The sequence below is a fragment of the Vipera ursinii genome (assembly GCF_947247035.1).
Source record: "Vipera ursinii genome assembly, chromosome: 2".
NCBI classification, from domain to species: Eukaryota; Metazoa; Chordata; class Lepidosauria; order Squamata; family Viperidae; genus Vipera; species Vipera ursinii.
Genome location: NC_139513.1, coordinates 290,541,955 through 290,566,591, shown reverse-complemented (window position 1 = coordinate 290,566,591; position 24,637 = coordinate 290,541,955). Strand labels below are relative to the sequence as shown.

At 45.6% G+C, this 24,637-nt stretch overlaps 1 protein-coding gene across 1 annotated transcript in view; it reads left to right on the top strand.

Moving 5' to 3' along the window:
- Positions 1 to 24,637, top strand: part of KIAA1328 — a 209,367-nt gene that overhangs the window by 141,600 nt on the left and 43,130 nt on the right. The window contains exon 9 of the mRNA XM_083354853.1: positions 21,398 to 21,576. Within this exon, the coding sequence (XP_083210979.1) occupies positions 21,398 to 21,576 (179 nt within the window). The remainder of the gene's footprint in view (positions 1 to 21,397; positions 21,577 to 24,637) is intronic.

Genomic DNA, 24,637 nt, shown 5'->3' with positions numbered 1-24,637 from the left:
TTTTATTATTTTATTTTATTTTATTATTTTATTTTATTTTATTTTATTTATTATTTTATTTTATTATTTTATTATTTTATTTTATTTTATTTTATTATTTTATTTTATTATTTTATTTATTTTATTTTATTTATTTTATTTTATTTTATTTTATTTTATTTTATTTTATTTTATTTTATTTTATTTTATTTTAATTTTATTTTTTACTCCTTCCTTGTTGAAAACACATTATTGGCAGTCCCTTTGCTCGCCACGCTTTAAGTGCCACTGTTTTACTCTTAACAGAATAACAAGAGTTGAAAGGGACCTTAGAGGTCTTCTAGTCCAATCCCCTGCTCATGCAGGAAGTCCTATACCGTTCCAGTGATGGAGCACCCACAATTTCTGGAGGCAAGCCGTTCCGCTGATTAATTGCTCTAACTGTCAGGAAATGTCTTCGTAGCTCTAGGTTGCTTCTATCCTTTGCTTCTTGTCCTGCCTTCCGGAGCTTTGGAGAATAGGGTGACCCCCCCCTCTTCTTTGGGGCAGCCCCTGAGATATTGGAAGACTGCTATCCTGTCACCCCCTCGTCCTTCTCTTCATTAGACTAGACATCCCCAGTTCCAGCAACCGTTCTTTTATATATTTTAGCCTCCAGTCTCTTAGAAGGGAGGGTGGGCTCACACAGTTCTTTTGCAACTTGACCCCTATCAAGCTTCAGGAGAAGCAGGTGCCAACCCAGGTTGTGTTCATCCAGGGCTTCTGCAAAAACGCGACACTCTTTGTTGAATTGCTCTTGGCTTCTCCAGGTGCATTGCGTAACACCTCCAGACTCCCCATCAGCTTCTCAAATTGACTCTCGCCTGTGACTTGCTTGTCCCGTCTTCTCCCGTCTCTTCCTTCTTAGCCTTCAGAGCTGCTTTTAAACTGACATTTTGACAGCCTCCGATGAACTCTCGGTTTGCAAATGGCTGGCGAGGTCTTTTTTGTTTTTTGTTCCCCCCCCTCCTCTTCCTCCTCCTCCTCCTCCTCTGTCTTCCTTCTCCTTGAGCTAACAGAAATTTCTGCTTAACCCACTTGTCACCCTCTCGTCAAACAGCTGGATTTACCTGCCAGCGTGGGATGGCTTTGTGTTGACGCTTGTAGCTTTTGAAGAGGCAGGGAGAAAAAATGAAAAATAAAATAAATAACAGCAGGCCAGCCACTTACTCGGACAATGAAATGTCCCTGGACGGATCTACAGAAAAATGGAAAGGCTTGACTTGCTGGTAGAGAGAGAGAAATCGGACTTGTCAACAGATGGATGCCTTTGCCCGTTGTTGCATAGCAGATGTCTATATAGCATCTCATTACAGCCCCAGAGAAGATCAGAAGCAGCAGCCTCTGATGAAGGGCAGCTGGAATTGGTCTTCCGTTATTGGATGAAACGGGCAGAGTTTCAAGTCTTGGGCATCAATTCTTTTTGGCCTAGGATTCATGACTGGTCCTTTATTTTCCTGACAGTTAGAAGAATTAACCAGTGGAGCGACTTGCCTCCAGAACCTGTGGATGCTCCAAGAATGGAGGTTTTCCAGAAGAGATTGGACAACCATTTGCCTGAAATGGCAAAGGGTTTACTGCCTGAGCAGGGGGTTGGACTGGAAGACCTCCAAGGTCCCTTCCAACTCTGTTAATCTTGTTTAGTTACCAATCTCTAGACAGAAGAGACAGGTAGATGCAGATAGACAGAGAGAGGCAGATGGATAGATGGATGGATAGATAGTTAGGTGCAGATGGATAGATTAGATCGATAAGTAGGCAAATAGAGAGAGAGAGATACAGGCAGACCTGGTTCTTAATTTGTACTAATTAATTAATTAATTAAGTTCTTAATTTTCTTTTTCCTCTTTCCTTTCCTCTCAAAATTGTCAAACTTTTATAAAACCCAATATTGCATCATTAGACAGATTAGATAGAAAGATAGATAGGTAGATAGGTAGATAGATAGATAGATAGATAGATAGATAGATAGATAGATAGATAGATAGATAGATAGATAGATAGATAGATAGATGATGGATGGATGATAGACAGAGATGATAGATGATAGATAGATGATAGATAGATGATAGAGATTATAGATGATAGAGAGATAGATAGAAAGATAGATGATAGAGATGATAGATAGATGATAGATAGATAGATAGATAGATAGATAGATAGATAGATAGATAGATAGATAGATGACAGAGATGGATGGATGGATAGATGATAGAGATGATAGATAGATGACAGATAGATAGATAGATAGATAGATAGATAGATTGTTAAATATAGACAGTCTATATTATTTCCATCTCCATCTCTTATGTCTCTCTCTCTCTCTCTCTCTCTCTCTCTCTCTCTCTCTCTCTCTCATTTCCATCTCCATCTGTATCACCTCAATCGCTCTAGCATGTCTGTCTCTATCTGTCTTTCTGTCTGTCTAATCATGGATGGCTGGGGGAATCCTGGGAGCTGAGGTTTCCCCCCCCCCCACGTCTTAACATGATACAGTTGAGAAAGCTTGGGCTAGATGCTAGTTTCATATTTTGTCCCCTTTGTTCTCCATCTTCACTGGGGTTGCCTTTCAGTTTGCCGAGAGCTGATCTCTGATATTTCTGCAGACTCCATTTGTGATTTGCAAATAAAGCAACTGCAGAGGAGTATCTCACCTAATCTTGGGGCACTCTCCACACACACACACACACACACACACACACACACACAAACACACAAAAAGCTTTCGCAAAAGGTTCGTTTCTCTTCTCTCCAAGGCCTTAAGTTAAGGACCCAGATGGGGCCCTGCACTGCTCTAATCCAGGTGTAGTTTGTGAGTTTTGAACTGAGTGTGCTGGCTGGGAGTCGAAGTCCACCCATCTTAAAGTAACCACAGTTGAGAAACTCGGTATTATACTTAACATGAGTGCTACCTATATATATATATGTGTGTGTGTGTGTGTGTGTGTGTGTGTGTGTTAAGATTTGACTTGGTTGATCTGTTCTTCACATTGCTCCTGTGGTGAAAAAGATTGATTTTTTTTTCCCCTCCTCTTTCTGTGTTTGGCTTCTCTTTTTTTTCTTTTTTCCCTTTAATGCTATGGTTTGGCCTGTAATCTTTCCACCTTGAATTTAAGCACCCCTGCTGCATGACGAAGGGGCAAAGTCCTTTTTTTTTTAATTCCATCCCCGTCAGCTGGAAATCGTGATACGTAATGAAATGCAGGCTCGGAAAATGTATTTTGTGGCATCCCAGATGGTAAGAGTGGAAAGGAAGGGATATTGGAGGTCATTCAGTCCAGTCTTTCCTGCTGCCTAGTGAAGGAATCCAGTGCTAAAGCTTCCTTCCTCCTCCCTCCCTTCCTTTCTCCATCCCTCTCTTCCATCTCACCTTCCTCCCTTCCTTCCTCCCTCCCATCTTGCCTTCCTTCCTCCCTCCCATCTTGTGTGCCTTCCTTCCTTCCTTCCTTCCTTCCTTCCTTCCTTCCTTCCTTCCTTCCTTCCTTCCTTCCTTCCTTCCTTCCATCTCGCCTTCTTTTCCTTCCTTCCTTCCTTCCTTCCTTCCTTCCTTCCTTCCTTCCTTCCTTCCTTCCTTCCTTCCCTGCCTCCCTCCATTCCATCTCGCTCTCCTTCCTTCCTTCCATCCTTCCTCCCTCCCTCCCTTTTCCTCCCTCCCTCCCTCCTTCCCTATCTTTCCTTGCTTTCTTCTTTCCTTCCTTCCCAGCATCTTTCCTTCCTTACTCTTTCCCTTCCTCCCATCTTACCTTCTTCTTTCCTTCTTTTCCTTTCTTTTGTTCCTCCCTTCCTACCTCCTATGTCGCCTTCCTTCCTCCCTCCTTCCCTCCCTCCCTTCCACTCTCCCATCTCACCTCCCTCCCTCCCTCCTTCCCTCCTTCCTCCCTCCCATCTCGCTTTCTTTCCTTCCTCTCTCCCTCCCATCTCACCTCCCTCCCTCCCTCCTTCCCTCCTTCCTCCCTCCCATCTCGCCTTCCTTCCTTCGTCTTCTCCAACTGAGGCCCAAATTTGTATTGCTGAAAGAGTTGTTAAGTGAGTTTTTATGACTTTTGTTGCCTCCGTTTTTAAATGAATCACTGCAGTTGTGATGTTAGTAATATGGTTGTTAAGTGAATCTTGCTTGTCAGAAGGTTGCGAAAGGGGATGACAAGTATCCCGGGACACTGCAACTGTGGTAAATGTAAGTCAGTTGCCAGTTTTGACTGTAGGGATGCAAGTGTGAAAAGGCCCATAAGTCACTTTTTCCAGTGCTATTGTAACTTTGAATTGTCAGTAAACAAATGGTTGTAAGTCGAGAACTACCTGCATTGCACTGCATTTTATTCCCTCATATTTTTTTTAAGACTGGTAAAAATGTTTCACAAAAACAGAGGCAGCACAGGGTTTTTTTTCCCCCCTCTCTCCATTATCTCAACTCAGGGTGCAATTATTTCATTTTACCCGGACCATTTCCTTGCACTAAAGTGAAGATATCTACTGGGGCATCATATAAACCCGCTCTTTCATTCTTGTTTTTCTGCCTTCAGGAACCATCAGGAAAGCAGCTAGCTTTTGTGATTATTTTTTTCCCCTCTTAGAAGCAAGAAGAAAAAGCTTACCGGAAAAAAATAAAAAATAAAAACCCAACAGCTTATCAAATCCTTTATTTTTGGCAGAATAGATCAAATTCACATTGATTTCGCCATGGCTCTCTGTAAAATGTCACCACGCATACAAAAAAAGTGAACTATGACCGCTTTTTATACTTACAATGTAAGTGGTCACATGATCAAAATTCAGACCCTTGGCAACTGGCTCATATTTATGACGATTGCAGTGGCCCAGGGTCACATGATCACCCTCTGTGGCCTTCTGACAAGGAAAGGTCAAGGGGGAAGCCAGATTTACTTAACAGCCGTGTTACTAACTTACTTACTAAAAGGTTACTAACACCTGCAGTGATTCACTTAACAGTGATAGCAGTGTTCCAGTATCTGAGGAGCTGCCACAAGGCATAGGGGGGGCAGGTTGCTCACCAAAGCGCCAGAGAGAAGGACGAGAAACAAGGGTTGGAAACTGGTCAAGGAGAGAAGCAACCTGGAATTAAGGAGACACTTCCTGACAGTGAGGACAATGAACCAGTGGAACAGCTTGCCACCAGAAATCGTGGGCGCTCCATCACTGGAGATTTTTAAGAAGAGACTGGGCAATCACCTGTCTGAGATGGTATACTTTCTCCTGCTTGAGCAAGGGGCTGGACTAGAAGACCTTCAAGGTCCCTTCCAGCTTTATTCTATTCTATTTCATTCCATTCCATTCCATATTTTCTCTATTCTATTCTATTCTATTCTATTCTATTCTATTCTATTCTATTCTATTCTATTCTATTCTATTCTATTCTATTCTATTCTATTCTATTCTATTCTATTCTATTCTATTCTATTCTATTCTATTCCATTCCATTCCATTCCATTCCATTCCACTCCACTCCACATTCTATTCTATTCTATTCTATTCTATTCTATTCTATTCTATTCTATTCTATTCTATTCTATTCTATTCTATTCTATTCTATTCTATTCTATTCTATTCTATTCTATTCTATTCTATTCTATTCTATTCTATTCTATTCCACTCCACTCCACTTTCTATTCTATTCTATTCTATTCTATTCTATTCTATTCTATTCTATTCTATTCTATTCTATTCTATTCTATTCTATTCTCTGTGGCAAGTAAGGTCATAAAATGAGGCTAAGCACTCAAATTTTGAATGCAGGCTGGGGAATTCTGGGAGGTGAAGTCCACATATCCGAAAGCCACTGCACTTGTGAAACACTGGCCTATAGGATATCCGTATTCAAGGTAACGGTGGTAGAACAGAGAACAGTTTTGATTTATCTCACCTTTGCTAATTGATGGACTAATTAGCAGTTGTCATCTCTTAGCAGTTTCTCCTATATGGACTTCTTCATGGGCCAAATCTTATGTACACTGATAATTGAGAAGCTTGTGGGAATTGCTGGTTCTATTTTATAATATAAAGCTAGACTGTTTTATAGTCTCCTCCTTTTAACTAACCGTGGTTTAGAGTCCCCCTACTGCCTTAGTGCAAATAGTGTAACAAGCTGTGGTCAACCTTAGATACAGGCAGTACGGTCTTTTTCTTCCATATCATACCTTCTTCTGAGCAAACCGAAGAGAGACACAGTTTTGGGAAACTGCCAGCTAGACTGGAAGGAGGGGTCAAGTGAGGACCCAGCGTGGAGTCCTTGTGTAGCTGCAAGTAGCATAAGCTTGATCTCCCATGAAGATCCATGAAGCCTTATCTGGTCACTCCCAAGGGGAGGCAAGCAGTTTAGGGAGATTCTTGTAACCTGGGTGGCAAACAGTAAAGTTACTGACTTAGCTTTTTACGAGAATTTATGCTTGCTTGTGCCTAACAAATAGGTTCTGTCCATGATCAGTGAAGATTTATTGCAGTGTTTCTCAATCTTGGCAACTTGAAGATGTGTGGAGAAGTTACAGATCTAAAAAGTTGTCCGGGTTGAGAAGTGCTGGTTTAATGCTCTTACCTTGATGGGACTAAATATGACCTTAGGTAGAAACTCCATGAAACTGTAAAGCCACCCAGAGAATAACAGCAGAGCCACTGGGACTTATTTATTTGTATCTCACTTATTATTATTATTATTATTTTACAAATAACTCAAGGCAGTGAACATATCCAACACACACCCTCCTATTTTCCCCATAACAACCCTTTGAGGAGGGTTTGGCTCAGAGGGAGGCATTGGACCAAAGTCACCCTGCTGACTTTCATTCCTAAGGTGGGACTAGAATTCACCATCTCCTGGTGATTGGATCAAAGTCAGCCAGCCAGCTTCATGCCTAAGGCGGGACTAGAACTCACCATCTCCTAGTGACTGGACCAAACTCACCAGCTGGCTTTCTTGGTTAAGCTGGGACTAGAACTCAACATCTCCTGGATCAAAGTCAGCCAGCTGAATTTCATGCTCAAGGCAGAACTAGAACTCACCCTCTCCTGGTGATTGGATCAAAGTCAGCCAGCCAGCTTCACGCCTAAGGCAGAACTAGAACTCACCATCTCCTAGTGACTGGACCAAACTCACCAGCTGGCTTTCTTGGTTAAGCTAGGACTAGAAGTCAACATCTCCTGGATCAAAGTCAACCAGCTGAATTTCATGCTCAAGGCAGAACTAGAACTCACCCTCTCCTGGTGAGTGGCCCAAAGTCACCCAAGTCACTTTTGATGCCTAAGCCAGGACTAGAACTCACCGTCTTCTGGTGACTGGCCCAAAGTCACCAGCTGGCTGTCTTGGTTAAGATGGGACTAGAACTCAACATCTCCTGGATCAAAGTCAACCAGCTGAATTTCATGCTCAAGGCAGAACTAGAACTCACCCTCTCCTGGTGATTGGATCAAAGTCAGCCAGCCAGCTTCACGCCTAAGGCAGAACTAGAACTCACCATCTCCTAGTGACTGGCCCAAACTCACCAGCTGGCTTTCTTGGTTAAGCTGGGACTAGAACTCAACATTTCCTGGATCAAAGTCAACCAGCTGAATTTCATGCTCAAGGCAGAACTAGAACTCACCCTCTCCTGGTGAATGGCCCAAAGTCACCCAAGTCACTTTTGATGCCTAAGCCAAGACTAGAACTCACCGTCTTCTGGTGACTGGCCCAAAGTCACCCCAGTCACTTTTGATGCTTGGGGTGGCACTAGAATTCACCGTCTCCCACTTTCTAGCCTCGTGCCTTAACCAGTAGAGCTCAACCTGGTTCCCAAACTGAATTGCAGCATCATTGAGATTCAGACCAGAAACTTTGCATGGAGAACGCGATACTGTCAGTTTTCCCCACTGGGGGCCAGACAGGTTTTTCCAGAGATGCGGTAGGCGCTGCATTTGAAAGACTGCGTTCGTACCTGGAACTTGACATTTACCTGGCGTTCTTTTGTGAAGGATGACAGCTGCCCTACGTTGCGGGTCCGTAGGAAAGGCCACAAGTGAATGCCTGGCAGATTGTCCAGCTTAGAGTTTGCTGGGTTTGGCTCCAACATGAATCTCGGCAGACTTGAAGAATTGTGTTATTCTGTTATTTTCAGCAACACCACCTGTTTTTGCTTTCTGAAGGGTTTTATTTTTTTCAGGCAGGAGAAAAATATAGTTTCCTAATCATTCATCCATTAGGACAGCCAGTTAAGACCTATAACTGCAAAACAGGGCGTGAAAATATGATATTTTTTTAATGCCTTCCTGAGACAAACTTTAGAAAGGATTAAAGAAGGAAAGACTCCTTTAAGCTAATGCAATCCTGGGTTGTATAAACAGATCGTGCGAAGTATTAGTACCACTTTATAAAACCCTAGTAAGACCACACTTGGAATACCACAGCCACTTTTGGTCACCATGTCACTAAAAAGATGTTGAGTTTGGAAAAAATTCAGAGAAGAACAACTAAGATGATCCAAGGCCTGGAGACTAAAACATAGGAAGAACGGCTGCAGGACTGGGGTTTGGCTAGTTTAAAGAAAAGAAGGACTAGGGGAGACTGTTCTGTACCAGCCTGCTACCGGCCCTGCAACAAAAGCAGGGACAACCCATTTACAAACGGCAAGAGGCTGGAATAAAGCCTGCCAAATTTATTCACATAAAACAGAGCAAGACAAGACACCAACCATAAAACATGAGCTAAGAAACAGGAACTATCCAAGCGGTTGCCTTCAGCAAACCAGCCCTCCCACACATTCCCCTTAAATACAGTTCAGGGCGTGGCCTCTCTCTGCCTCCTTCCGAGGTGCCCCATTGCCTTCCTCTGTTTACTCCTGATTGACTGCCTCCTGCGTCGGGCGTCCTTGAACAGGGCCAGCTGTGGGTCATCTTCATCCACGCTGTCAGGCTCACACAGCTGGGTCTCCACCGGGTGGGAGGGGCCTGGCTGGGGGGCTCTGCGGAGCCTCAAAGCCATCCTCAGCAAGCTCTCCAACACCCCCCTCCTCCTCCTCTGAGTCGTCCGACCCAACTGCCGAACCCACAGGCTGACCCTGAATCACAACAGAGACATGATAGCAGCGTTCCAGTATTTGAGGGGCTGCCACAAAGTAAAGGGGGTCAGGTTATTCACCAAAGCAACAGAGGGAAGGACGAGAAACAACGGTTGGAAACTGATCAAAGAGAGAAGCAACCTGGAATTAAGGAGAAACTTCCTGACAGTGAGGACAATCAACCAGTGGAACAGCTTGCCACCAGAAATCATGGGCTCTCCATCACTGGAGATTTTTAAGAAGAAGCTAGACAGTTCATTGAGATGGTATAAGTTCTCCTGCTTGGGCAGGGGGCTGGACTAGAAGACCTCCAAGATCCCTTCTAGCTCTGTTCTCTATATAACATTTCTTTAAATGTAATTGGTTATTCAGAAAGGGGATAAAATTTGGCTGCGTATGGGTCTGAAAAACATATACAGCGGTACATCAGTTCTTGTTAATTGGTCCCGGGAGGCACAATGAGTACTAAAAACGACAAATACCAAATCAATTTTTTTCCATAAGGAAAAGCTAGCGAGTCACGAGGCAGCCGACACCGACACGTTCTACAGTAGCTTGCACATCGAGTACCAAACAAACAGCGAGTACCAGGACAGAATGTTTGCATCAAAATGTGTCAAGTACCAAATTCGACAAGTTTCAAAGCAGCCAAGTACGGAGGTACCACTGTGAAAGGATATGAACCCAGGATGCAGGGTTGACGGTTAGCAAATCTGAGTCAAGTTACACCTGGATTTATACTCGTTTCAGGTGGAGCCTTGGATATAGGATGAATCCTCAAGTTTTCTATATATTTTTTCTAAGTAATCAGTGTGTAGAGAAAAGTAGGCTGTTGGAGAACTAATCTGGGCTAGCTGTTGTCACGCTGTTCCAAAGGTTTATATATATTTTTTTAATGCCTGAAGATGCATTTTGCACCGTTTAACCTGCCTTTTATAGTACGAAACTCTTTAATGAGAATTAGGTTATTGTGATCACTTGATGGATGATTAAATTTACACATTGCCTTCTTTTTGGAAAACAAACATCTGAAAAATAATTAATTCCAGAGAGGTTACGACAATAGAAAATAGCATCACTAGGAAATGCTGTAGAGTCTGTTTTTTGCAAGAGCTGACTGGCTAGAGAGATGACCTGGTTGTATATCTGGCTGTGTCTTTCCAGACTATCTCTTTTCTCTTCTTTCTTTCTTTCTTTCTTTCTTTCTTTCTTTCTTTCTTTCTTTCTTTCTTTCTTTCTTTCTTTCTTTCTTTCTTTTCTCTTTTCCCTTTACTCTTTTCTATTTTTGTCTCCTTCCTTCCTTCCTTCCTTCCTTCCTTCTTTCTTTCTTTCTTTCTTTCTTTCTTTCTTTCTTTCTTTCTTTCTTTCTTTCTTTCTTTCCCCTTTCCTCTTTTCTATTTTTGTCTCCTTCCTTCCTTCCTCTCTTTTCTTCCTTCCTCTCTTTTCTTTCTTTCTTTCTTTCTTTCTTTCTTTCTTTCTTTCTTTCTTTCTTTCTATTTGTGTATGTCTCCTTTTCCTTCCTTCCTTCCTTCCTTCCTTCCTTCCTTCCTTCCTTCCTTCCTTCCTTCCTTCCTTCCTTCCCTCCTCCCTCCCTCCCTCTCTCTCTCTCTCCATTCCTTCCTCCCTCTTTCTGTCTCCATAGTACATAGTGTGGACCAGTTTGTAATAAAGGAAGAGGGACCAGAGCAGAAGTAGTTTAGCCATTGAGTAGTTAAGACAATTACACCTCCCTCGGTGCCTGGTTTATAGGAAGAAGGGTGCTTCCATTGCATAGCACATGTAGTACGGAAGAGGCTTGCGAGTCTGTCCAGGGATGACATTCCACCTCTGGGCCAGTTTCTTCCCAGGAAGGGTTGGTCCTCCAAAAACTCTCCTGATAGCCTACGCTCTTCCCTGGCATTGTAAGAGGGACGATCGTGCTCTGCGGAAATTCAGCCTCCAGGTTTAAGCAGCAGATGGATCCCTTCCGTCCTCTTCCCTCGGGCAAGATAGAGGCTGCAGAATGACAAGCCATCCCTCGCTCCACAAGTTCTTGATCTGATGTCCCTCAGATGTGTCGTGGAATAGCTCTCGCTCTTGAGGCGGGTTGATGACCTGGAACAGGACAATGCAGCCGGTTAAGATCCAGAGGGAAGCCCAGCCGAGGCAGCGGCTGAATTGGAAATGGCGATGCTCACCAGCGGGTGGTTTTTCAGGGTGGGGAGACGTAAAGTTGGAGTGGCTCTCAAGATGTCTGCTGCTGCCGCCCTGATCTTCCTCATATTCCACAGGCTGTGGTTCAAATAGAAAATAATATTTGTAACCCAGGATTGAAACTGGGGTCCTTTGCGCTCTCTGAGCTGGGTTGTTTCCTTGCAGATGTTTCATGACCCAACTAGGTAACATCATCAGTGCTAGAAGGGAGTGGGGTTTGCTAGTCGCATGCCCTGTCAGTATTGATGGGAATATTCTTGGTGGTTTCTTGATTAGGCTGTGGTTAATTATTAGAATGTTTGTCTGAATTGGTTGTTTGTCTTAATTGGAGTATGGTCTACTGCTTGATTGTTTTTGAGTATTAATCTTGATAGGTAGATACTGATAGAAGAGAATGTTTGTAGCTCGGGGTTGAACTGTGGGGTCCTTGGTGCTCTCTGAGTTTGGTTGTTTTCTTGCAGATGTTTCATGACCCAACTAGGTAACTTCATCAATACTAGAAGGAAGTGGGGTTTGCTCTCTGTTTATATACTAGTGGCTGGCCATGTCAGTGATGATGGGAATATTCTTGGTGATTCCTTGAATAGGCTGTTGTTTCCTGTTTATTGTTTGTCTAAGTTGGTTGTTTCCTCATTGGAGTGTTTACAGCTTCATTGTTAATAGCGTTAATAGTGTAGTGTTAATCTTGATGTTAATCTCTGCTCATCTGGAAGTTGATTGATGGCAAAGAGCTGTTTTGCTTTTTTTGGTTTGTTTCCTTTTTAGCTTTATTTATTGTCGCTTTTGAATGGCGTGTAAATGCCATTGAACTCTATGTGCCTGTGGATGGCTGATTTGTCTTGAGTGCCGGGCTTTCGGGAATTCTCTAGCATTTTTTGGAGTTGGCTTGGTCTGGGATGTTCAGAGTTTCGCACTTGACACTAGGGTGAGATCTGTCCATTTGTTGGGCGATTAAGGAGCTTTTGACATGACTTCTGACTACTAGTTGGTGTTCTTGGATGCTGTCGAAGGAAAAGTCTTCATCAGGGACCAGTCCAAGCCGGGGATAAAAAACATGGCGACTGCTTTAGAAAGACAATTGTAGTTTATTGAGGAGGAGAGCCAGACGGAAAGATGGCTGTGAAAGAAAAGAGTGAGCACATGTAGTAGGGAGTGGTGGGTTTTTATATCCTCTTGGGCTTTTGTTTGGAGTTGTTTCCTGTTCCTGTTTGAGGTTTTCTATTTCTTGTGTCATGTACTTTGGCCTGAGTTTGAGTGTGCCCCTTTGGCATCTGTGGGTTAATCCTATTATGTCCTGTCTTAGAGTTTGGGTGGGGTATGTAGATTTTAGGCGTCTTTGTCTTCTTAATCTTCTAGCTGGAGGACTCCAACCTTTCTGGATGATTTACATCTGCATTTCTACAGAGCTGGTTTCCGCTTGGGGGGGAGGGAGACTTGGGGCTATTAAGAAAAAAACTGGGCATGCTTTTCTGCCTCTTTAAGTTTTTTTTATTTTTATTTTTATTTATTTTAATTCCATTTATATCCCGCCCTTCTCCGAAGACTCAGGGCGGCTTACAAGCTTAGCAGTAGCCTTCATTCTATGTATATGCCTGCTTATTAGGGCTTTCACACACACACCCCCAAGCGGCATTATTACAAAGTCAAGCTTAATTGCCCCCAACAATCTGGGTCCTCATTTTACCTACCTCGGAAGGATGGAAGGCTGAGTCAACCTTGAGCCTGGTGGGACTCGAACCTGCAATAATTGCAGGCAGCTGGTGTTACTTAAGGAGGCATTAGCCCACTCAAAGATCCTTTGAGGAAATATAATATTCTGCCCTTTTAATATTTCCTTCTCTGGCGGGGTGTGTGGGTGGTGGTGTTTGACTTCCCACAATGTGCTCTGCTGGTCTGGTGCCTGTTTGTCTTATTCTTTTGATTCTTTGGCTCTGTCTCTCTCTCATCAACCCTACAAGAGGTAACACCAGCCACAGGATTCAAGGGAAGGGGAGTCCGCAATAAATTCAGATATATGTCAACCGGGAAGCCTTGTGATAGCTTATGAAAGGTGATTGAGGCAAGTCCTTTTCTATGACCAGGCAAATAACATTTTCAGAACCAGAGGTGCAATGCATGGTTGCAGGATTTGGGCATGTTTAGTCTAGAGAAAAGGAGGACTAGGGGCGACGTGACAGCAGTATTCCAGTATTTGAGGGGCTGCCACAAAGAAAAAAGGGGTCAACTTATTTTCCCAAGCACCTGAAGGGCAGGACAAGAAGCAACGGATGGAAACTAACCAAGGAGAGAAGGAGCCTAGAACTACGGAGAAATTTCCTAACAGTGAAGACAGGGAACCAGTGGAACAACTTGCCACCAGACGTTGTGGATGCTCCATCACTGGGTTTTTTTTAAGAAGACACTGGGCAGCCACCTGTCTGAAATGGGGTCTCCTGCTTGAGTAGGGGGTGAGACTAGAAGACCTCCGAGGTCCCTTCCAGCTCTATTCCAATTGATTGCATAGCCCAGGGGTAGGCAACCTCGGCTCTTTTATGACTCATGGACTTCAACTCCCAGAATTCCAGAGCCAGCATGGGGGAACTATGGCCCCTTCATGACTCGTGAACTTCAACTCCCAGAATTCCTGAGCCAGCATGGCTCAGTATGGAAACCTCTCCATTTCTCCTCAGCATGGCTGGCTCAGGAATTCTGGGAGTTGAAGTCCACGAGTCATAAAAGAGCCGAGGTTGCCTACCCCTGGCATAGCCCCATAAAATGTTTTTGGTGGATCTGCTCCGACATTCTTCGGCTAGAATTGATTCATCCCAATGTGCTGTTCGCGGATGAGTTACCGTAAATTCAATCATCCTTCACTGTTTTTTAACTTAAACAGGAATTTAGCCACCTCCAGGCAGACGTTGGTTTATTTTTGGGTGTGTGTGTGTGTGTGGAAATGACATTTCTCCCCCTCTCCTCAAGCGGACTAATGAAGCTGTATTAGTGCCCTAACTTGAGCAGTATATAAAGATTAGTAAATAAGACCCCATTAAAAATACTTATAATGTAAGCAACATGGGTCCCAGTAGCTTTTCTAATGTCCATTAATGCTTATTCCGAGGATCAAGGCTCATTTTCCTGAGCCATTTAGTCAAACTGTGCGATTATTTAGAAAGTTAATTCATGCATACTAAAATCAGGCTTAAGTAATGCAAAGGGTAGGAGGTAAAACTCTGCGGAGATGATCGTCCTTTTTGTTATTTAATGATCAGCCATAATTAACTTGCAAATTTGAAATAATTAGAACAAATTAAAGGTATTTAACTTCGCCTCCCTGAAGAAAAATTCAAATTGCACCAAATGCAGTTTTAAATTATTCAAGTCTCAGAGGTCTGTGTGCTGGGTTTTTTTCTCAGCCCCCCCCCCCCGACACACACACACACACACACACACACACACACACACACACACACAAACTCACCTACCTCCCATATAATGCTTTTTTCTATGACAGGAATACCAATCTGCTTTTTGTCAGAATGCTTCCTATCAAGTCATTGTTCTTTGTGTCTAATAAATGACAGCTATTCTTCTCAGCTAAAAAGTATTTTAGTCTCTGAAGACTACATCAGCGTTTCCGTGGCATTTTAATTCAATAAAACAAAAGGTTAACTGTTTTTTCCCTTCTCTTTTTCTCTCCTATCCTTTCTTATCTTCGTATCCCCACACCCCTCGTTTTGTTTTAAGGAACAATCTTAGCAAGGGGAGTCTTGAATGACATTTTAAAAAAAATTGCCATTCTGGTTGGAAAGCCACGTCTGGCTGATGAAACAGCCAAGGAAATCATCACACTGAGTGGTTTGTTTAGGCAAAGTTTAGACAAAGAGTGTTTTTGAGTAACTCACAAAGAAATTCTCTTTTTCTCTATATATTTTTTCCCTATTTTCCGCACAGGTAGTCTTCAACTTACGGCCGTTCATTTAGCGACCGTTCATAGTTACAGTGGCACTGAAAGACCATGACATACGACCGTTTTTCACACTTACGACCGTTCCAGCATCCCGGTGGTCACGTGATCACAATTCAGAGGTCTGGCAACTGACTTCGTATTTACAACGGTCGCCGTGTCCCGGAGTCATGTGTAGCCCTCACCCCCCCTTTTCCAGCCTTCTGACCAGCAAAGTCAATAAGAAACGTGTGCCTAACTTAACAACAACAATAATAATGTTGGAAGGGACCTTGGAGGTCATCTAGTTGTCACTGAACAGCTGTGGCAAGGAAAGTTTACAAAATGGGGCAAAACTCATTGACTAATTGCCAACTTCCCAGATTGGGATCATGTGGCCCTGGGGATGCCCTGGCGGTCATAAGTGTGAGGACCGGTCATAAGGCACTTTTGTTCAGTGCCGTTGTAACTTCAAATGGCGACTAAAATGAATGGATACAAGTCAAAAGACTTATCTGTAGTCCAAAACCTCCGAAGGAATCCTTAGATTGGAGAAGCTGATAAGAGAGAGATGTCTAAATGATACACACCACCCCCAAAAAAAAGTTGTTGGGAATTTGGTGGCATACAGATTTCAATAATGCTAACATCCATAAATCCCCAAGGATCCAGGTTAAAAATAACCCCAAACTTATTGCAGGAAAACACAAATCGTGGACTTTATTTAAGGTATAACAAGGGCTTTTTTCAGCTTAAATTGGCTAATCAAATTTTGGGTGAAACTGCTCTGAAATCACACAGCCTTTCTGAGTTATGAATGTCCAGGTTGTCCTCTCTGGCCAAGGAAGTAGGAAACGACCGTGGGGACCTTAGTGCACTCTGAGCTTGGTTGGTTTCTTGCAGACATCTCGTTACCCAACTAGGTAACATCATCTGTGCCAGAAGGAGTGGGATGGAAGAAGAGGAAGAGGACTGTGGGGTTCTTGGCGCTCTCTGAGCTTGGTTGTTTCTTTGCAGGCGTTTCATGACCTAACTAGGTAATATCATCAGGGCTAGAAGGGAGGGGGGGTTTATGGAGGAGGGGAGGAGGAGGAGGACTGTGGTTTTTTTTGGTGTTCTCTGAGCTCGGTTGTTTTTCTTGAAGGTGTTTCATGACCCAGCCAGGTATCAGCATCATCAGGGCTATGCAGTCTCCATCACCTCTGGACCAAGGATGAGGGCAATTATAATTGCCAATTATAATTCTGCCTCCCTGCCATCATCCTTCCCCAAAGCTGTCCTTTGGGGAAGGTCCAGTGGAGGCTGCAGAGATCTTGAGGCAGAGAGCAAGAACTATAGCACATTAATTGCATCTCTAGATGCCTAGTTTGACCCCATGTGTTAAAAAGCTGCCACATGTACTGATAGAAAAGAATATTTCTAGTTCAGGGTTGAACCATGAGGGCCACCAAGTTCAGAGCACACCAAGAACTCCACAGTTCTCCTCCTCCTCCTCCTCCTCCTCCTCCTCCTCCTCCTCCTCCTCCTCCTCCTCCCCCACTTCCTTCTAGCACTGAGGAAGTTACCTACTTGGGTCATGAAATGTCTGCAAGAAAACAACCAGGTTCAGAGAGCACTAAGGACCTCATAGTCCTCCTCCCCCCCCTCCTCCTCTTCTTCCTCCTCCCAAACCCCATTCTCTTCTAGCACTGATGATGTTACCTAGTTGGGTCATGAAACATCTGCAAGGAAACCACCAAGTTCAGAGCACACCAAGAACTCCACAGTTCTGCTCCTCCTCCTCCTCCTCCTCCCAAACCCCATTCCCTTCTAGCACTGATGATGTTATCTAGTTGGGTCATGAAACATCTACAAGGAAACCACCAAGCTCGGATGCACACCCGGGACCCCACGGTCCTCCTCCTCCTCCCACTTCCTTCTAGCACTGAGGAAGTTACCTACTTGGGTCATGAAATGTCTGCAAGAAAACAACCAGGCTCAGAGAGCACCAAGGACCCCACAGCTGCTACTTGTCTGTGTATAAGTGCACCTGGATGCTGTTAGGTAAAGGTAAAGGTTCCCCCGCACATGCGTGCTAGTCATTTCCGACTCTAGGGGCCAGTGCTCATCTCCGTTTCCAAGCCGAAGAGCCAGCGCTTGTCCGAGGACGTCTCCGTGGTCATGTGGCCGGCATGACTAGACGCCAAAGGCGCACGGAACGCTGTTACCTTCCCACCGGAGTGGTCCCTATTTTTCTACTTGCATTTTTTACGTGCTTTCGAACTGCTAGGTTGGCAGAAGCTGGGACGAGTAACAGGCGCTCACTCTGCTATGCGGCACTCGGGATTTGACCCGCCAAACTGCCGACCTTCTGATTGACAAGCTCAGCGTCCTAACCCACTGAGCCACCGCGTCCCTCTTGGATGCTGTTACTCTGCAACAAATGGGAAGCCTGGTCTGGGCCAACATGTATCCCCAATTGCCACTGTAATGGGGAGAAATTCTCCGTATCCCTGCAAATCTCCCTCTCTGTGCTTCATATCTTAAAACTTGGCGGGTCTTGCTACTCTGGAAATCCACGCTTGGTGTATTAATCTTTTTCTTTCCTAACCTCTGCTCCTTCTGGTTTTAGCTGACATTAAGAGCTTAAGAGTCAGACCCCAAGGCCTTGTTAGTAAAGCTTGTTATGCTGCATGGGTTTGTTTTGTTTTGTTTTGTTTTAATTTCAGTTCCAACCAGTCTTTTAAAATTAGTCATTTCTTCCCTACTTCTGCCCCTTTGTAGGGCTATTCAGCCTTGCATGCCATGTTGCATCCTGGAGGTAACCTTGCCCCATCCAGAGAAGTCATTGGAAGACCTTCCTCCTGCTAATTGTAATCAGTCAGATGTCAGCCTCTTCCCATAACCAGTGCTACCCAGTCTCATTAAAACCAGTAATTCCTCCCAAACAAGGACTGGGGGTCTTAAATATCTTTCAGTGATGTTAATCGGGATAAAATCTTTGGGGGTGAAAAAGTGAGCTTTGTTTTCTGACCTTTTCATGGGTAAGGGCTGTCCTTGACTTATGACCAACCGTTGAGCCCAGAATTGCCGTGGCTAAGTGAGACAGTTGTCCAGCGAGCTTTGCTCCATTTTATGACCTCTCTTGCCACGCTTGTTATAATTTGTTAAGTTAGTCTCACACACACACACACACGTTAAGTGAACCTGGCTTCCCCCATTGAATTGGCTTGTCGGAAGGTCACAAAAGTGTGTGTGTGGGTGGGGGGGAATCACATGACCCGGGATCCTACAACCGTCATAAATACGAACCAGTTGCCAAGCATCTGAAATTTTGATCATCGGACCGTGGGGAATGCTGCAACGATCCTAAGTGTGAAAAACGGTCATAAGTACTTTTTAAGGGCCTTTGTAACTTCCAACGCTCACTAAGCAAAGTGTTGTGAGTTGAGGACCACCTGTGGAAGCAGGTATGCATTTGCAACCTAAGGGAGTGTGCGAAGTCCGAGAAGGAAATATTAAAAGGGCAGAGAAATATATTTCCTCAGAGGATCTTAAAGAGGTAGAAAAGCATGCCCAGTTTTTCTTAATAGCCCCAAGTCTCCCTTCCCCCAAGCAGAAACCAGCTCTGTAGAAATGCAGATGTAAACCATTCAGGAAGGTTGAAGCTAGAAGATTAAGAAGACAAAGACACCTAAAATCTACATACCCCACCCAAACTCTAGGACAGGACATAATAGGATTAACCCACAAATGCCAAAGGGCACACCCGGACTCAGGTCAGAATACATGACACAGGAAATAGCCTCAAAGGGGAACAGGAAACAACTCCAAACAAAAAGCTCCAGAGGGTATAAAAACCCACTCCCTACATGTGCTCTCTCTCTGTTTTCTTCCAGAGCCATCTTCCTCTCTGGCTCTCCTCTTTAATAAACTGCAACCTTCTTTCTAAAGCAGTCGCCGTGTTGTTTATTCCCGGCTTGGACTGAACGATGATGAAGACTTTTCTTTCAACAGGAGAAAGATAGGTTTTATCAAAAGAAGTCCCTGAGATGCCTCCTACATCTTCCTACCCCTGAGGCTGGTCCTTCTGAATAGCAAGGCTGCTTAAATCCCATACTTCCTAGCTAACATGGGAAAATGACATCTTGATGAGAGAATAAGGTCGTACTCCAACCTCCATGGAAGGAGAAGTTTGAAGCAGACTCATCTCTTAGAGTTTTTTGGATAGACTGAAATACATGGAACACAGAATCCTAGGGCTGGAAGGGGTCACCAGGTCTTCTAAACCAACCCCTTGCTCAAGACAGGAGACCTTATACCATCCCAGTCAAATGTCTATGGAGACTCATTCATCCAGGTCATGGTTGTCCCAAAGGTGCTTTTTTCCCAAGAGGCAACTGGATATTCTTGTTTTCTTGGTAGATGTTTCGCTTCTCATCCAAGAAGCTTCTTCAGCTGTGACCGGATGGTGGGAAATGGAAGGATTTATACTCCTTGCAGACAGCTGGTCATTTGCATTCCTTTGGAGAGTCATTGAGGCCATTTGGAGGCTTATCTGCGTTCTCAGGGTCACCTGAGTGGTGCAGATGGGTGTGGAGCCTTCTTGGAACTTCTGAAAGGACTGTGTTGTAGACTGGAGATAGACGGTGTCGTATCCCTCCCCCTCTGTCGAGAGAGGGCTGTTCAGTTTTGACCTAGATGGCCTCTTTGACCCCTCTTTCCAAGCAGCGGTGCTCTCTGTCCAAAATGTGGACTTCAGTGTCTTCGAAAGAGCCTCCTTTGTCTTTTAAATGAAGATGGACTGCTGAATCTTGCCCCGATGGGTTTGTTGTTCTATGTGGTGCCACGCCTCATGAAAAAGCATCTTTGGGATCCCAGTCAAACCTTTGTCCAGTCTATTTTTGAACACCTCCAGTGATGGAGTATCCACAACCCCAGAAGGCAAGCTATTCCACTGGTTAATTGTTCTCACTGTCAGTAATTTTTTTCTTACTTCTAGGTTGGATCTCTCTTTAGCTAGCTTCCACCCATTACTTTGTGTGCTGGTTTACGGTGCTTATCCAACTGACTCTTTTAACGTATGTCCTCCTCCTCCTCCTCTCCACAAATCCCCTTCCCTTCTAGCACTGATGATGTTACCTAGTCGGGCAATGGAATGTTTGCAAGAAAACAAGCAAGCCCAGAGACCACCAAGGAACCCTCATTTCAATCCTGAGCTACAAATATTCACCTTCATTGGAACTAGGAATGTCTAGCCCAGGGATAGGCAACCTTGGCTCTTTTATGACTCGTAGACTTCAACTCCCAGAATTCCTGAGCCAGCATGGCTCAGCTTGGAAACTCACCCTTTTCCCTCAGCATGGCTGGCTCAGGAATTCTGGGAGTTGAAGTCCACGAGTCATAAAAGAGCCAAGGTTGCCTACCCCTGGTCTAGTCTAATGAAGAGAAAGACTTAGAGTGATATGATAGCTGTCTTCCAGGACTTGAGGGGCTGTCACAGAGAAGAGGGGGGCAACTTATTCTCCAAAGCACCAGAGGGCAGGGCAAGAAGCAACCGGTGGGAGATCATGAAAGAGAGATCCAGCCTAGAACTAAGGAGAAATTTTACGACAGTGAGGACAATTAAGCAACAAAACAGTTTGTCTCCTGGAGTTGTGGGTGGTCCAACACTGCAGGCTTTTAAGAACAGACTGGACAGCCATTTGTCTGAAGTGATCTAGGGTCTCTTGCTTGAGCAGGGAGTTGGCCTAGATCAGGGGTAGGCAACCTTGGCTCTTTTATGACTCGTGGACTTCAACTCCCAGAATTCCTGAGCCAGCGTGGCTCAGCTTGGAAACCTCTCCCTTTTCCCTCAGTGTGGCTGGCTCAGGAATTCTGGGAGTTGAAGTCCGCGAGTCATAAAGCGGTCTAAGGCCTAGGCCAGGGGTAGGCAACCTTGGCTCTTTTATGACTCGCGGACTTCAACTCCCAGAATTCTTGAGCCAGCATGGCTCACCTTGGAAACCTCTCCCTTTGCCCTCAACATGGCTGGCTCAGGAATTCTGGGAGTTGAAGTCCACGAGTCATAAAAGAGCCAAGGTTGCCCACCCCTGGCCTAGATAGAAGCTTACTCTTAAGCTCACTTCCAGCCCTAGGATTCTCTGTTCTAATTTGATATTAAGACAGGCTTATGTGGAAGATTGAAGACGAGAAAAAAAGACATCCATAACCCACTCTTCCTTCTTCCTTTTTCTTTCTCTACCAGTTCCCCCAAGGTGGACTGCGGAGGTTGTCTTTTAAAGACACCCTCCAGGAGAAGCTTCGGGACATCAGAAGGACACGAAAGGATCGATTCGGGCACGAAGAGCCTGGGTTTCAATAGTGACGCAGACGGCCCAACTGTTTGGGACAGCACGAAGAAGGAGTCCGTCAGGTCCAAACGAGGTGGGACATATTCTATTTTTACATATTATTGATCAGGTAGACTGAATATGGCTACCTAACTGAAACCTGGTGACTCCAGGTAGAATTCAAAATCGACATATAAAAATCTCCACCATGGTGGGAACAAACACAGTCAGGATGATGATGTTCTTCATTTAGTCATCTCTGACTCTTAGTGATTCTCTGGGCCAGATCTCTCCATGTCTTCTGATCTTGCCCTACTTCTGTGAGTTGCTCTCTGCTCTGGCTGGTGTCAGCTTTGATGTTTCCCAGCCACTGTGTTCTTTGGCAGCCTGGTTTCCTTTTGCCACTAACTCTTCCAAGCATAATTGCTTTCTCCAGAGAATTCCACCGCAGAACATGTGAGGCAAACACAATCACACAAGATACATTGGTACCTCAGTACTCATCATTAATTTATTTATTTATTTATTTATTTAGTTATATTTATATACCGCCCTATTCCCTGAGGACTCAGGGCGGTTTACAGGGAATTAAAAATCCAAAATACAAAAATTAAGAACCAAATTAAAAAATATGAAATTAACCCTGTAGTCAGTTAAAAAGAACCCCAAATTAAAAATTCCTCCTCAGTCTGGGCCCGAGAGCTCAAAGAGCCAGGTCTTCAGGCCCCGGCGGAATGATCGGAGGTCGGGGGCAGTCCTCAGCTCCACCGGCAGCTGGTTCCAGAGGGCAGGCGCTCCCACCGAGAAGGCCCTATCCCTGGGTGTCACCCGCCGGCAATCTCTCACCGGCGGAACCCTGAGCAGACCCTCCCTGTGGGAGCGCACTGGGCGAAGGGCGTTTGATGCCGGCAGCAGGTGTTCCCTCAAATAACCCGGACCCAGGCCATGTAGGGCTATAGGTGATAACCAGCACCTTGAATTTCACCCGGAGGGCAACCGGAAGCCAATGCAGCTCGCGGAGTAGAGGTGTTACATGGGAGTATCGGGAAACCCCCATTACAACTCGCGCGGCCGCATTCTGCACCAGTTGAAGCCTCCGAGTGGTCTTCAAGGGCAGCCCCATGTAGAGAGCGTTACAGTAGTCCAAACGGGAGGTCACAAGCGCATGAGTGACTGTGCGTAGGGCGTCTCGGTCCAGATAGGTACGCAACTGGCGCACCAGGCGAACCTGTGCAAAAGCCCCCCTGGTCACGGCTCCTATGTGATCTTCAAAATTGAGCCGTGAGTCCAGGAGGACGCCCAAGTTGCGAGCCCTATCAACGGGGGGTAACACCTCACCCCCCATCATTAGGGGTGGAATAACATGGTTAACTCGAGACGCCGATATGCACAGCCACTCAGTCTTGGCGGGATTGAGACGAAGCCTGTTTCTCCCCATCCAGACCTGAACCGCCTCCAGGCACCGGGACATCACGGAGAGGGCATCACTGGGTTGGTTCGGGGTGGAAAGAAAAAGTTGGGTATCATCAGCATACTGGTGATACCCCACCCCAAAACCACGAATGATCTCGCCCAGCGGCTTCATGTAGATGTTGAACAGCAGAGGTGAGAGAACCGACCCCTGAGGAATTCCACAAATGAGAGACCTCGGGGCGGATCTCTGCCCTCCTGTCAACACCGACTGCGAGCGGCCCCGGAGGTAGGAGGAGAACCACCGTAGAACGGTGCCTCCCACTCCCAACCCCCTGAGACGCCGCAGCAGGATACCATGGTCGATGGTATCAAAAGCCGCTGAGAGATCTAATAGGACCAGGACAGAGGAGCAACCCCTGTCCCTAGCCCTCCAGAGATCATTCACCAGTGCGACCAATGCCGTCTCCGTGCTGTGTCCGGGCCTGAAGCCCGATTGGTACGGGTCCAGATAATCAGTTTCCTCCAGGAACAGAGGGAGCTGATGCACCACCACACTCTCAACAACCTTCGCCAGAAAGCGAAGGTTGGAGACTGGACGATAGTTGTTTAAAACAGCCGGGTCCAAAGCAGGCTTCTTGAGGAGGGGTCTCACCACCGCCTCCTTCAGGGCGGCAGGGAAGACACCCTCCTTCAAAGAAGCAGTTATTACTGCATGGAACCAGCCTCGTGTTCCCTCCCGAGCCGCATAAGCTAGCCAGGAGGGGCACGGATCCAACAAACAGGTGGTGGAGCTCAGTCTCCCCATGATCCTGTCCACATCATCAGGGGAAACAGGGTCGAACTCAGTCCAGATAACATGCTCAAGACCGCCTGATTCCTCCACATCAGACTCTGCCCAGTCAGAGTCCAGGCCGGTCCGGATCCGAGCGATTTTGTCCGCCAGATGATGACTAAACTCCTCGGCTCGTCCCTGCAAGGGATCCTCTCTCACCTCCTGGTTAAGGAGGGAGCGAGTCACCCTAAACAGGGCGGCCGGGCGATTATCTGCGGATGCGACAAGGGCGGCAAAGTAGTTAGACTTTGCCGTCCTTATCGCCGCAAGATAAGACCTTATAAAGGTTCTTAACTGCAATCGGTCGGATTCGGATCGGCTGGACCTCCAACCGCTCTCTAGACCTCGTCTCCGACGCTTCATCTCCCGGAGCTCCACAGAGAACCATGGGGCCCAACGGGATCTGCGCCGAGTCAGAGGTCGCATGGGTACAACGCAGTCGAGTGCCCTGGTGGCAGCTGTTTCCCAGGCCTCCACCAGAGCATCGACTGGGCTGTGGGTAAGGGTGATAGGTATCGGCCCAAGCGCCCTCTGGAACCGGTCCGGGTCCATTAGGCGCCTGGGGCGGAACCACCTGGTCGGTTCCGCCGCCCAGCGGCGGGGGATGGCATGACGGAAAACCAGCCTCAGGAGGTAATGATCTGACCATGACAGAGGGGTGATGGATGGAGAACCCCCTCCCAGATCATCCAACCACTGTCCAGACAGGAACACCAGGTCGAGAGTATGATCCCCCTCGTGAGTAGGGCCCTCAATAACCTGGGTCAGGCCCATGGCTGTCATGGAAGCCATGAACTCCCGAGCTAACTCCGATGACCCCCCCAGTGATGGCAGGTTGAAGTCACCCAGGACTATAAGCCTGGGGAACTCCACCGCCAACCCTGAGAGGGTGTCGAGCAGCTCAGGCAGG